Source organism: Eutrema salsugineum, unplaced genomic scaffold, assembly GCF_000478725.1.
Source record: "Eutrema salsugineum unplaced genomic scaffold, Eutsalg1_0 scaffold_11, whole genome shotgun sequence".
Classification (NCBI taxonomy): domain Eukaryota; kingdom Viridiplantae; phylum Streptophyta; class Magnoliopsida; order Brassicales; family Brassicaceae; genus Eutrema; species Eutrema salsugineum.
In genome coordinates this window covers 3084901-3100326 of record NW_006256901.1, presented here as the reverse complement: position 1 = coordinate 3100326, position 15426 = coordinate 3084901, and the positions used below count along the sequence as shown (strand labels likewise).

Here is a 15426-nt window from a genome sequence, read left to right as displayed (position 1 = left end):
TTAAACGGGTGGTGGGTTCCTTCTTGTAGCAAACCAGATGCAAAGACCATCTTCAAATTGCCTTGCACTATTTGTTTTCAGAGTGCTTAGTCTGTTCTTCATTATGATGTCAATCCTCTTTACTAGAAGCTTCTTCGGCGTTATCTTTTCTCTATGTCTGCGATGATTTCTTTCGCACCAAATAGTATGGATAGTGGCTTGAAAAATATACCGCAGAATGAAGGAAAAAACTGCATTATGCAGAGGCTGTGTAATAAAGACTATCAGCTCCGACCATGTCGATGTGAAATCAGTTCCCATAAAGTCTCCAACCAGTTCTTCCCAGATCGCTTTTGTGTAAAGACAGGCAAAGAAGAGATGTTCTCTGCTTTCTAATTTTTCATCGCAGAACGAGCAACTAGTGTCAATGTTTCCATTCCATTGTTGCATAAGAGTTCCTGTTGCGAGTCTGTTTTTCGCCGCCAGCCATGCCATAAAAGCAAATTTAGGAGTTGATCTCGAGAACCAAATGCCGGGGCAAGGATCCCAGTCATTCGGTTGACGCATCAAATCCCCTGTTTCTTTGGCATTAAACCTGTTTTTGTAATTGTTGCTTTTTCCTCTCCAAAGCGGCATATCCTCTGCATTTACCACTCTTTCCCATCAAACTCATCTGATTTTTCATCCTCTATCTGCGACAGAAGGTGGCTTCTGTGGTTTCTACACCGATCTCGATCCAAGACTGTTCCAAGAGTAGCATTGCTCTGAATTCCAAGGTCAATACTGCCTCTCCGACCCAGTTTTTCAAACAAAAAACCCAGCTGAGACCAGTTTTCATACCAAAAGGATACTTTATATCCATTCCTTATATCTGTTTTGTAAAAATTATTTGCTAACTCACGGTACTTAAGGATTTTCTTCCAAATCCAGGAGCCAAGCGTTGTGTTTTCACTCACTGCCCAAAAGGAGTTCTTCCTGATGAGATGCCGATGAACCCAATTTACCCATAGAGAGTCTTTTGCTGAGAGGATCCTCCATATGAGTTTAAGCACACAGACCCTGTTTACCATCTCAAGTGGCTTTATTCCCAAACCACCTTTTTGCTTTGGGGAACAAACTATGGACCACGATACCTTTGCTTTCCTCCCATTTAGATCCTGTCCAGACCATAAGAAAGCAGCACAGATCTTATCCAACTCTTGAATGCAGGCTTTTGGGAGTCTAAAAGCTGCCATCCAAAAGTTAGTAAGGCTAAAAACCACTGATCGGAGAAGCTGCAGGCGACCCCCAAATGAGAGATGCTTTGCAGACCAAGAGTGAATCTGTGCTCTGATTTTTTCGACAAGGGGAATATAGTCTAGCTTGCTCATCTTGCGTGTGAGTAATGGCAAGCCAAGGTATCTCACAGGAAGGGTACCTAGCTCAAAGGGAAACTCTCCAATAATTTCTGCTTTCAGAACATCCTCTATGCCCGCCATATAGACTGACGAATTCTCTATACTTATGTGTAAGGCAGAGTGAAAAGCAAACCAATCAAACACCTCCAAAGCTCCAACAATGGGCTGTTTATCACCTTTGACAAACACCAGTAGGTCATCTGCAAAGCATAGATGTGTGAGTTGCATTTCCTTATATCCTGGGTGGTAACTGATTTTTCTTTCCAAGGCAGCTATGTCCAGTTTATTTGAAAGAACATTCATACAGATCACAAACAAATAAGGAGACAAATAACATCTTTGTCTCAGTCCCCTTGCACTCCCAAAGTAGCCTGCAAGCTCACCATTCACCTGCACCGAGAAAGATGCTGATGATATACACAATCTGATCCAATGTATGTACTCCTCTGTAAATTCCATAGCCATTAAAGTGTTTAGTAGAAAGTCCCATTGCACAGAGTCAAAAGCTTTGGAGATGTCTATTTTCATGGCACATCTTGGGGTTAGGTCCTCTTTATGGTAATCTTTTACCAGTTCAGTGGCTAGAAGCAAGTTCTCCATCAGCAATATATCTTTAACAAAAGCTGATTGATTAGGAGCAATGAATTAAGAGAGAATGATCTTCAGTCTGTTGGCCAGAATTTTGGAGATGAGCTTGTATATCACATTGCAGCATGAAATTGGTTTATAGTCCTTCATTGTTTTTGCTTGTTTCTTCTTCGGAATTAATGCTAGGATTGTTGAGTTCACTCCTTTTAGTAAAAATCCCAGATTGAAAAAAGATTGAACAGCAACCAAGAGATCCTGTCCTACTACATCCCATGATTCTCTGAAAAACTCAACTGTATAGCCATCTGGTCTTGGGGATTTATCTTTTAGCATAGAGAAGAGAGCTCTCTTGATCTCTGCCTCATTAACTTCATGGGTAAGCAGGGCTTTATCAGTCTCTGCGCATTCAAAGCCGATCAAGTCTTTAAGATCTTCAATGTCACAAGAGGCATAATCCGATGGTTTGATATTTAGAAATTCCTCAAAGTACTGAGCCGCTTCCTCTTTAATGCCAGCAGCATCTGAAACTGTACGACCATCTACACAAACAATCTCATTGATTCTGTTGCGAGTCTCTCTAGTCTTTACTGCTTTAAAGAAAGCTTTTGTGTTCTGGTCCCTAGCCTGCAACCAAAAGAGTTTTGATCTTTGCTTCAATAATCTTTCTTCAATATCAGCCATCTGACTCCATTTCTCATATGCCAATCTCTCATCTTCGACCGCTGGACTCGTCGCTGAAATCATTGAGATTTCCTGCAGTTCACAAAGTCTTTTGTATGCCTCCTTTGTCTTTTTTGTTATTCCACTGACCAAATCTCTACTCATTTGCCTCATAAGCGGCTTTATCCCTTTTAGCTTTTTCGAGAATCTGAACATTGCAGATGTAGAATGGTATAAAGAAAGAGTTCTGTCCCAAGCTTGCTTAATGTTGTCTTTAAACCCGTGAGAGTTTGTGACAGCATTAACAAACTTGAAAGGTCTTCTTTTATGCTCCTCAACTGCCTTTAAATGGATTCGACACCTCAGGTGGTCAGAACAGCCGCCTGGTTCAAACACACAGTAAGATTGAGCCATCTTATTTATCCATTCATTATTCACCAAAACCCTGTCCAGTTTTTTTGTTGATCACCCCTCTGTTTTTTATTTTATTTAAACTTTCAATTGTTTACATTAGCAAAGTTGTGTATTTGCAAGTTTAGTTTTATGTTTGAGGCCACAAAAATCTCTAAAAAATGTTGTGAAAACAATTATTCTTTCTTGAATAAAATTTAACATTTTATTCAAAACAAAAAAAGTTGTGTATTTGTTTAAAATGAAAAAGACATGATTATTTTCTCAGTTTTTGTTTTGTTTTGGGTTAAAAACGAAAAAAACATGATTATTTTTCTTGTTTTTGTTGATTGGTAACCTGCAGAATGGCGGAATTGTTGGATTAAGCTTGAAGTTATCTTGACTTGCAAGATATTAGGAATAAGAAATATTCTTAGGAGTTATCTAGGAAAAATGAAATTTCTATTTCTATGAGAATTAGGAGTTATCTAATCCCTCTCTGTATAAGGAGATATCAACTTGTGATATAACTTAATAGAGATTGAGGGCTTTAGTTTTTGAGTTAGTTTTCTAAAGCAATAAGAGATTTATTCTTATACCTTGAGTTCTTAAGTTATTTAATCGATATTGCAAACTAGATTTGGTATCAGAACCTTATCAAATTCACGAAGATAAAAAAAATATCCAGCCATGGGAGACTTAGTACCTACGACAGAAAAATCCAAGGAGGGAGGAAGCTCTTCCTCTATTCAATGCCTATGCTTACCACAACCAATTATACGGTGTGGACTATGCAGATGAGAGTATGTCTCAAGGTACACAAATTATGGGAATCGGTAGAACCAGGATCAGCGGATGACGAGAAGAATAACCTAGCCATGGGTATATTGTTTCAATCCATACCAGAGTCGCTTGTCCTCCAGGTCGGTGAACTTGATACAGCAAAGAAAGTTTGGGAAGCAGTTAAAACAAGATACGTTGGAGCAGAAAGAGTAAGAGAAGCTCGACTACAGACATTGATGACCAATTTCGATCGGATGAAGATGAAGGAATCAGAGAACATCGATGACTTTTCAGGAAAGTTATCAGAGATATCATCAAAGTCTGCAGCACTCGGAGTAAGCATTGAAGATTCCAAACTCGTGAAGAAGTTCCTCAAAAGTTTACCTCGGAAATACATACATATAGTGGCCTCCCTGGAACAAGTTTTGGACCTGAACACCATTACCTTTGAAGAGATCATAGGGCGGCTGAAAGCTTATGAAGAAAGGATCTCCGAAGACATTGAAGCGCAAGAAGACACAAACAAATTAATGTATGCAAATACAGAGGATCAAACAGGGAAATCTAACCGCGATTACAACAACAACTGGAGAGGAAGAGGTCGCGGAGGTAGAAGAGGCAGAGGTCGTGGTCGTTCGAACCAATGGAGAAATACATCGCAGATTACATGTTATCGCTGCGACAAGATCGGCCACTACGCCTCCGATTGTCCTGACCAATTGCTCAAACTTCAGGAAGCTCAAGAAAGCAACAACAGCAAAACACAAAGTGCAGATGAATTGTTGATGCACGAGGTCGTCTACCTCAACGAAAAGAACTGCACACCAAGCGAATATGAGACAAACTCAGGAGATGAAGATCTATGGTACCTTGACAATGGCGCCAGCAATCACATGACAGGTGATCGAAGATACTTTTCGGATATTGATGAGACAAGAACAGGAAAAGTGCGTTTCGGTGATGATTCTCGGATTGATATCAAGGGGAAAGGATCCATCTCATTCACCATATGAATGGAGAACCAAGGATGATGACAGATGTCTACTTTATTCCAGATTTAATGAGTAACATCATAAGTCTCGGGCAAGCCATAGAATCCGGGTGCGACATAAGGATGAGAGGAGATTGTTTGACAATGGATGATGAAAGTGGAAACCTGATTGCCAAATCAAGTCGATCGAAGAACAGACTTTACAAAGTCCGTATGGGAATCAGAGATCAACAGTGTTTGCACTTGTCATCAATGAGCGAATCAAAGAGATGGCACTCGAGACTAGGACATGTAAACTATGAAACAATCAAAAATATGGTGAATCGAGAGCTGGTTCAAGGAATTCTCAAGATGAATTTTGAAAAGGAAGTATGTGGTTCTTGCCTCTTAGGAAAACACGCGAGAAAGGTGTTCCCACAACCAACATCATATTGAGCAAACAAGGCACTTGAGCTAATACATGGCGATCTCTGCAGTCCCATAACACCAACTACCTTAGCCGGGAATATGTACATATTTGTGCTTATTGACGACTTCACCAGATACATGTGGACGATTCTTCTCAAGGAAAAGGGCGACGCGTTTTCAAAGTTCAAAAGATTCAAAAGATTTGTCGAAGCTGAAGCAGGAGAAAATATTCAAACATTTAGAACAGACAGGGGAGGAGAATTTACGTCAAGCGAGTTTAACTCTTTCTGTAATGCCTCAGGTATAAAACGACATCTCACTGCACCTTACATGCCTCAGCAAAACGGGGTCGTAGAAAGACGAAACAAAACTTTGATGGGATTGGCGAGAAGTATAATGAAAGACATGCGATTACCAAATTTTCTTTGGGGAGAGGCTATTAGACATAGCACGTATCTGTTGAATAGAGTGGCGACACGAGCACTGAAGGACAAGACACCATACGAGCTTTACCGGAAAAGAAAGCCGAACATATGTCATCTTAAGGTTTTTGGGTGCATTGCATTCGCTAAGGTGGAGAAACCAATGTTAAAGAAGCTCGATGACAGGTCTCGTATGCTTGTGCATCTCGGAACAGAGCCTGGGTCAAAGGCGTATCGATTACTTGATCCCCAAGCTAGATTGTAGTGAGCCGAGATGTAATCTTCGACGAGACAATGGGATGGAATTGGAGCTCGAAAAACCCAGAAGAAAGACAAGATGGAAGCTTCAAAATTGTATTTGGAGAATTTGGAAATCGCGGTATCCAAAGGACAATTGTAGAAGAAGCAGAAACAGAGCATCACAGCGAACAAGATAACGATGCAGAGGAAGAAACAGAGTCTGTCGAAAATCACATCGAAGGCGATATGGATACATCGATAACTTCATACGAGCAAGGTATAGAGGTTCAAGATGATGACATATCTGCAGCACAAGGTCTTCGAAGATCAACAAGACTATCAGTAAAACCAAAATACTTGGTGGAAAATTACGTCTTACTTGCAGAAGAGGAAGGAGAAAAGCTGCTCATGTGTTTAAACGATGAACCCACAAATTTCAAAGAGGCAAAAGACATAAAAGAGTGGAGACTTGCGTGTGAGGATGAGCTTCAATCGATCGAAAAAAATCGAACCTGGACTCTTGTCGATCTACCGGTTGGAGTGAAACCCATAGGCTTGAAGTGGGTATTTAAGCTTAAGCGAAAATCTGATGAAAGTGTTAATAAACACAAAGCTCGATTGGTTGCAAAGGGTTATGTACAACAGTATAGTGTTGACTTTGAAGAAGTTTTCGCACCAGTGGCGCGACTAGAAACAATACGACTCCTCATTAATCGGGCAGCTTCGAACAGATGGGGAATACATCATTTAGATGTTAAAACAGCCTTTCTTCATGGAAAGTTAAAGAGACTGTGTATATACTCAACCAGAGGGTTATGAGAAAAAGGGAGAAGAAGACAAGGTCTACAAGTTGCATAAGGCTTTGTATGGATTAAGAGAGGCACCAAGGGCATGAAACAATAAGTTAAACCAGATATTGGTGGAACTAAGATTTACAAAGTGCTCGAAGGAACCATCTGTGTACCGAAAAGAACTCGGTAAAGATCTCTTGGTGGTAGCTGTATATATGGATGATCTTTTCATTACAGGATCAAGCAATGATGTCATTATCGATTTCAAGGCCGAGATGTCTTCAAAATTTGATATGAGCGATCTTGGAAAATTGACGTATTACCTCGGAATTGAGGTCTGCCAATGCGATGAAGGAATATATTTATGTCAAAACAGGTATGCTTTGAAGATATTAGAAGAAGCAGGAATGAAGAACTGCAACCTGACACATACACCGATGAAACTCGGTTTGAAGTTGTCCAAAGCAGAGAACGAGAAAAAAGTCGATGCAACAAGGTATCCGAAGAATGTAGGCTGCCTAAGATATTTGCTGCATACAAGGCCAGATATGTCGTACTGTGTAGGTGTCCTAAGCCGTTACATGCAGAGTCCAAGGGAGTCGCATGGAGCTGCAATGAAATACTGCTTGCGGTATCTACAAGGTACTACATCGCTTGGCCTTGTCTTTAGGAATCCGAGCATGAAGATACCAAAGTTACTTGGTTACAGCGATAGTAGTCATAATATAGATCCAGATGATGGAAAGAGTACCTCTAGATACATATTATATCTTGGAGACAGCCCTATAACATGGTGTTCTCAGAAACAAGAAACAGTGGCGTTGTCATCATGCAAAGCCGAGTTCATGGAAGGAACAGAAGCTACACGGCAAGCTATATGGTTACAGGACTTGTTGTGTGAGGTCACTGGTACGCCAAGTGAAAGGGTTATCATTCGTTTAGATAACCAGTCGGCCATTGCCCTCACCAAGAACCCAGTATTCCATGGAAGAAGCAAGCAGATACAAAGGCACTATCACTTTATAAGAGAATGTGTTGAAAGCGGGCAAATTGGAGTTGAGCATATCACCGGAACAGAACAGAAAGCAGAAATTATGACTAAGGCACTTGGAAAGATTAAGTTCAAAGAAATGAGGGATCTTATCGGTGTCCAAGAAGTGACAACAAAAGACTTCAAGCTTAAAGGGGAGATTGTTGGATTGAGCTTGAAGTTATCTTGACTTGCAAGATATTAGGAATATGAAATATTCTTAGGAGTTATCTAGGAAAAAGGAAATTTCTATTTCTATGGGAATTAGGAGTTATCTAATCCCTCTCTATATAAGGAGATATCAACTTGTGATATAACTTAATAGAGATTGAGGGATTTAGTTTTTGAGTTAGTTTTCTAAATCAGTAAGAGAGTTATTCTTATACCTTGAGTTCTTAAGTTCTTTAATCGATATTGCAAACTAGAGGAATTACGTTTCTAAATACGATTCTGTAGATTTTTTGCTAATCAACAAAAATCCGTGGAATGAGAAAATACACACAAAAATGCAAACTGTGTTTTCGCTTAAAAGAATACAAAAAGGGTTGTTCCACAGAAAAACGATTTATAAATAGATTCATTTATTCTGCAAGATTCTTTCCGTCATTCCGCAAGATTACAAATTAAAGCCAGTTAAAGTGCGCTCAGAAACTATAGATCTCTTTGCTAATAAAAATTAATTTTTTATTGTTTAATTTGTAAATGTACTTTATTATAAAGAACACAATAATCATCAATGATTAATAATTCACCTCTCCCACAGATTCAATAACAAACGAAATATCCATGAGGAAAATATTACAAGCTTTCTTCACAGATCTAAACCCAAATTTCCAGCTCGTCAGTTTATTTTGGTTAGACGAGTCAAAGATCAACCCGTAAAAAAGACTCAATATTGAGCTTATAGGACCAAAAATAAGAGAAAATATAGGAAAAACATCGAAGAGTCATCAAACTAAAGGAAAGAGAGAGGATGATTTAAAAAAAAAGGAGAAGCTACAAAATTTATATATAAAAAAAGAACTTCATCTTTAACCATCTCCATCTCCATCTTCTTCAGCTGACTTCTTCTTCGTTGTCTTACCTTTCCTCCATCAAGTTGTTAAAACTATTGAGATCTCACCGGATCATGGAAGTGAGATCTTGAAAGAAGAGTTCGTCACAAGGAATGGTAAGACCCATGTCGTGATCAAAGCCAAACTCTTCTTCAGCTCTTCTAAGGAGACATTGGAAGTCAAGATTGGTCAAGAAGGAGATAGGGACTATGTATCTGCTCCTATTGTGACCTACGTAGACAGGGAAGTGCCCCTTTGGTACGTCAAGAGGAAGATCATATTGTTCATATCCTCTTCCATTTTTCTTACCCAAGCTGGAACATCTCTTTAGAATCTGCTTGAGCATTGCTGTTTGAGCTAGTTTTGTAGATCTTTTGAGGATAGCCATTTTTTCTTTTTTTGGGTGATTTTGAGATAAAGCTTTTGGTTGTGTTTGGAGAGAGAGAGAGAGAAGGATAGAGTTGGGTGAATATTGAGGGGTGAGGTGTATATATTTATAAAGACATGCATGTGTTGTGTATGACTATGTCTATGAGAGAGCAAGTGAGAGATATGTGTAGAAGCCACAATGGCAAAAGACATTTAGAGGTCGTAACCATTTTGTGTTGGTCCTATTATGACACTATGGTCCCTTTGATCTCCACCTGGTTCATACCAAGATAACCCATAAATGTATGTGGATTTATTTCTTGTGTGTAGTATCACTTGAAAGTCTGGAACACAACGTTTAAAGATGTTGGAAGTGGTGATCAATTTCTTTATTAGTAGTCTGATCTTTTATTTAATGGTATTGGAAAGAACAACTGTAAGTGAATTTAAACTGATTTATATGACCAAATGACCAATCATACAACGTGTCAAAATATATGTTATTGTGATCTTTTATATATTTTTGGTGCGTTGCAACATCTAAACTAATGGTACAAGTGCTTCATATTATTCAATATATTTTCTGATATTTCATATTAATTCTTAATCATTGAGTTATAGAAAGAGATAGTGATAATTTTAGAGTTTTAAAAAAAATTGCTACTGTATAAACTCTATAAATCGCCGTTGTACACATATGCCATTGACATGTAATAGATATTCATTTAAAAACTCTATAAACTGCTATTTACTATTACAAACAAGAACGATATACTCCTTAATAAGTTCCTTTTACTCCTTAATTTAATACTTTCAATTTTCAAAATACCAGAAAAACAATAAATATAAATTTTCCGAGGAAAATTATAAACCAAATTAACAACCCGTAACTTATTTTGATAACCAAAAAAATTCTATAAAAATTTCATAAATATCTAATAATCCTTATCAAATGATTTTAGATCACTTCTTGAACGTTATAAAATTGAAATATATTGTTTTAATAATTAAGAGGTTTTAAGTCTAGGCTTGTACATCCTCTCATAGCAGAGCAAAACATGTTATATGGTTTTGTTCCAAAAGCCATTCGAATTAGCGACTTCTAGGCTTTACCTAAAATTTTTACTAGTTGAACTATTGATTATTGGTTAATATTGACATATTTTCTCCGTCCATAATTTATAACTTTTAAACAAATTATGGACAAATATTTATTCTACAAACAAATTATATGTTATTTTGCCAAATAAAATATTCTTTTTGTTTTTTTGAAGATTTTTCTTAACTAAAATAAAAGGAACTTTTTTGCTCAAGATATATATATATATATATATATATATATATATATATATATATGTTTGAAAGAACCTTTCAAGATGTGTCAATTCGTGTCCCTCTACCTGCAGAGTAGATGTGTCGTTAAAGAGCGTAAATCACGGACTTTGTAAATAGCAATGTACTGAAGAGTACAGAGCAGGGCAGGATTTGTGGTTAGGAAGAGCTTGTGACACTTTCAAACAAATGTTTTTATTTATAGTTACTATTTTAATTTTTCTTCTGCACAAAACCACCCATGTGCTCTCTCCTCCACTTCTTTTGCTCTTTATTTTGTTATCGTTTCTCAAAAACTCTGAATCTCTCTGTCCATCTTTTCCAACGTTAGGGTTCAGTTATTCCCTATATTTCAGCTCTTCAAACTGGCATAGTAGTTCGTGTATAAAAAGATAAAGTACAACCAGTGGATAATTTTTTTCAAGACGGCTATTTATTTTTATATTATTTTTGGTTATCAAAAAATAAAATGTTGTTCCACCTAAAAACGTGGGAGGTCAAGAACATGCATACTCGGAGCATTATTACATATCATACCAATACAATTACTATTAGCATAGCGATTATTTGAACACAGCAGAGAAGTGTATAATGTAAAAGACAAATGAAAATGTAAGTAAGTGAATCCATAATCTTTTAATCTCAATCTGTATAATAAGAAACCACACTTACGAGGAGGGACTAATCGAATGGTTTTCCATCCGACCATAGAGAAGACTTCATTAACAAAGGAAATTTCGACTTGCTATTCAAAGTATTTTTTATTCAATGTAACTTAGCTGATCAAAGAAAACAAAGACGGAAGCATTCATTTAAAAAAAAAATGGATTAAATAAATTTTACATTTAATTTAAAAAAAAAAACTAAGTGTAAGAATTCTCTCTCACCCGCTTAAAAACTAAGCCTTAAACAACTTCTCTTTAACATGATAAACCACCAAGACATCAAGACGTAAACTCTAGTATAATTATTTTAGTGTTCAAAAACTTGCTTTCAAAATTTGTTACAAAAAAAAAAACTTGCTTTCAATTAAACAAAAATTGTATGTTTCGATAAAAACATGATTTTAAAAAACAGTTATATAAAAATGAAACAGAAAATCTCTCGATAAATAGACAGCTTTCCATAATTAAAGGAGCTGATTTGGTCAAAAAGCCATATGATAAGTGGTTTAAAGGTAAAAGATTGTCAAAATCTAAAACAAGCATTTATCTTTCAACAATTCCATCTGCATTTCTCTTGGGAGCTATGGCCCCATGTGTTTAGGAGAGCCACCTATGTCTCTTAGCTCACCTTTTGGCGTTATCTAATTTTAAACTTCTTAGACCATCTCACCCCCCTTATGGGTTTTTATCAACTTTTTATTTATAATAAATTTTGATTAATTGAAAATATAGAACCTCTTTAAGAATCTTTAATTTTTCTTTCCTCCAATGGTTGAATCTAATTAGGGGTTCTTAAAAATAAATAATTAATATTTTAATAATTAATTTATTTTAAATATAATTTATTTTGTTAAAAATTATAAACATACTATATTTTATAAAACCAAAACTATATTGCATTTCATGAAATTTAAACATACAAAATATAGATATTAAAATCATAAAATGTTTAGTTGTAATTTTGAGAAGTGCCAAATTTGTGTCATATATCGATATATTTTTCTATCATGATTTCGAATGCCAATCATTTTGCCGAGATTTGTAGGCATATCTGTAGAATACGTCATATCCACTTTTGAAGTTCTGCTTCTTTTTCCTTGTTCGAATTCTGATACATCAAACAAAGTGTATTCATCTTGTTCGTTTTCTACTATCATATTGTGCAATATGATACATGCTCTCATAATCTTTCCTATTTTTACTTTATCCCAAACAAGATAAATATGAAAGATTATGAGAGCATGTATCATACTGCACAATATGATAGTAGAAAACGAACGAGATGGATACACTCAATTCGATGTATCATAATTCAAACAAGGAGAAGGAAGCAGGACTTCACAAGTGGATATGACGAATTTTGTCGAACTTTTGATCGAACATATTGTCGAATTTTTGATCGAAGACTTCATCAAAACTTTCATCAAGTGATCTGTCAAAACTATTGCTTGAACAAGATGCCATATTTTTGTGAATTTGTTTTTGTTTGATGGAGAAACAAAAGAAGAGATGGAGTTTAAGGTTGAACAAAAGAAGAGATGGAGTTTGATGGAGAAAGAAGAGAAGAGATGGCGTTTGATAGAGAAATAAAAGAAGAGGTGGAGATATGGAGTTTAATCGTTGGTTTCAACACATATATAGATGGAGATATGATGTACACATATGGTTAAAAATTTTGTGGCTTACATACTCTCAAAAATTTTGTGGTGTATTTACTCTCAAGAAATGTTTGTGGTTTACAATACTCTCAAAATTTGTGGTTTACAATACTAGAAAACAAAACCAAAATGGATCCTCCGATGATCAACACACAACACGAAAAAAAACCAAAATGTACCCTCCAATAATCTCCAATGATCGTTGAAGAAGATTTCGTGAGCCATATTTATAACATCATTCTCATTCTGGCCACTTGATTGCTCTTACATTGCAGCTTCATAGCATCCAACGAACTTGCATACTTGGTCATATAACCTCCCCCACCTTTGCTTATAGTGACTGACCTCTCTATTTTGCAGACCAACAAGTTGTGGAGTAGAGTTAAAATAAGCTTGAATGCATTTCCAAAACGCTTCAGCTTTTTGCGCATTCCCAACAACTGGATCCTTTCTGGTGTTCAACCACGCACTGATGAGCACAACATCTTCTTTGGGTGTCCATTTCCTTATTTTTTTACGCTCCTCAACACCTAGGCTTGGATCATCAGTACATTGGCTACTAAACAGAGGGACTTCTGATGATCCAAGTTCTATACTAAGCGAAAAACTCTCATAATGATTGGGGTGAAGTTTTTAGCAATCAATGACAAGTATTGATCACAGAGAGCTTTAACTCTTTAACCTAATCTAAAACTACCTAGTATTGATCACAAAGAGCTTAAAGTCTTTACCTAATAAACAGCTAACAAGCATTTTTCACAAAGAAGTGTTTTGGCAATCAATATAATAGTTAACAAGCATTTATAACAAAGATTATCTAACAGATTATTAGTACTAACTGTTTAGCTAACTATGTCTACTAAACGATTCAGTTATTTATCACAAAGGTTATTCAACATGAACACAAGAAAATATGTATGTTAAAGGATTCAGTTATTGAAAAATAGACAATTATAAAAACTTATAGTATATTTATAAAACTAACCAGATCATTACTTGCTAATTTGGGGACTAGAGTCGATGGAAAGGGCACAGCTCCTTAGACAAGAGATAGAGAGCTGACAGTGAAAGAAACTCTCCGATACTCTGACCCAAACTCGGCGATGGTGACCAGCAATAGTCAAGATGATGATCACGGCGGCGAACAATCGGAGATCCATAATTTTCGACCCATTTCTCCACTCAAATCAGAATATCCCCCAAATCGCTTTCGGTTTCGCCTTCGGCAATACAAATGAAGAAACATAGAAAATGTCAAGGAGAGAGAGCGTCCAAAATCTCTGTAAAAAAATTCGCGTGTCAAGATTTCTTCTGCTAATACCTACTTTCCACGTGGCGTTAGTTAAAGATATATTAGTTTTTAAGGCAATTTTTAGGATATAGGGTATTAGGGTTGGTTCTAAATGAAGTTTTTGAAAAAAAAATAAACAGATTAAATCATTAAAATGTGCTATCTACCTGATTATCAATTGATGAAAGGTATATCTTAGAGAAAAGGACTAAGAGCATTTCCAAAGGGGAGTTTATACATGAGTTCTTAGAATAATTTGAGATTAAAATAAATTAAAAAAGGGTGAATAAGTTTAAGACTGATCCTTAAATAAAGATTTTTAAGGACTGACTCTTAGCGCCACGGTGTGAATAAGTTTAAGACTAATATCTTTAACTAGAGCCATTTGTAAATTCTGTTCAAATTATTTATGTAGACATATCTAATTAAAAAATAATAAAGAAAATTACTCGTGCTCAAAGATAATCACATTGTTAACAGAGAAATTTAGACCCTAACACCAAAATCCTAACTCCAAACTGTCGTTTAATCCTACCAAAATCATCACTTCCAGCCACCCAACCTCTCTCCCTCTTTTCTTTCCGTCATTTACGTCTTATTCTTTTCCAAAACTTATAAAATAGTTGGTTTCTACTTTCTAAAAGAGGATTTTGCAGATTTTGTATCTTTTTAGGTTCAACAATGTTTTGACATTTTTGAAAAAAAAATAGGTTTTTTTAACACTTAAATTATTGTTCAAATTCATTTAAAATTTACTCTTGTTAAAGTACAGTCTGAACATTACGTATTGTAAATAGTAAATAAAGAGAAATTTTTGACAGAAGAAAGTGTTAACATTTTTAATAATTTATAGAAACTAGGAGAGAACCCGTGCTACGTACGAATCTTGTTTTATTTTGTTTTATAAGTGAATACGTTTTTAATTTGTAGTTAAATCATCAATTTTATTTTTTTCGTTTTTTGGTATAATTTTTTTTTGTTTGATAAGTTTAGTAATCTCTTCTATTCATTATTTTTTTTCTAGTTCCATCATCCAAATTTCGAGTTCTTGATCTAAATTTTGATCTAGAGATAAATTTTAACTTTCTCAATATACATTTTTCATTTTTAATAATTTTAGTAACCTCTTTTATCTAATATCTTTTTTAAGTTTTTTCATCAAAATCCTTACTAACCACAATTTTAAGTTTCTCAATTTATCATTTTCATGTTTTTTTATTACACATATTTCATCCAATCCATCTTTCCAACTAATACCTTCAAAATATTTTCCATATATATATTTTTTTCTCTTTTTCATTTTCTCTCTGTTTTTGATAACTTGATATTTTCTCGATTCTTTATTAATTTTTTTTATGTTAAAATTTTATTATTCTT

General features: G+C 35.6%; 2 protein-coding genes across 2 annotated transcripts; both read right to left on the bottom strand.

Moving 5' to 3' along the window:
* Nucleotides 1–615, bottom strand: LOC112089696. Its single transcript, XM_024160447.1, has one exon. The coding sequence runs from the start codon at nucleotides 613–615 to the stop codon at nucleotides 1–3; it is 615 nt and encodes a 204-aa protein (XP_024016215.1).
* Nucleotides 616–8435: 7820 nt separating this feature from the next.
* Nucleotides 8436–9225, bottom strand: LOC18025816 (auxin-responsive protein SAUR50). Its single transcript, XM_006409359.2, has one exon. The coding sequence runs from the start codon at nucleotides 9120–9122 to the stop codon at nucleotides 8799–8801; it is 324 nt and encodes a 107-aa protein (XP_006409422.1). The 5' UTR covers nucleotides 9123–9225; the 3' UTR covers nucleotides 8436–8798.
* Nucleotides 9226–15426: the final 6201 nt, after the last annotated feature.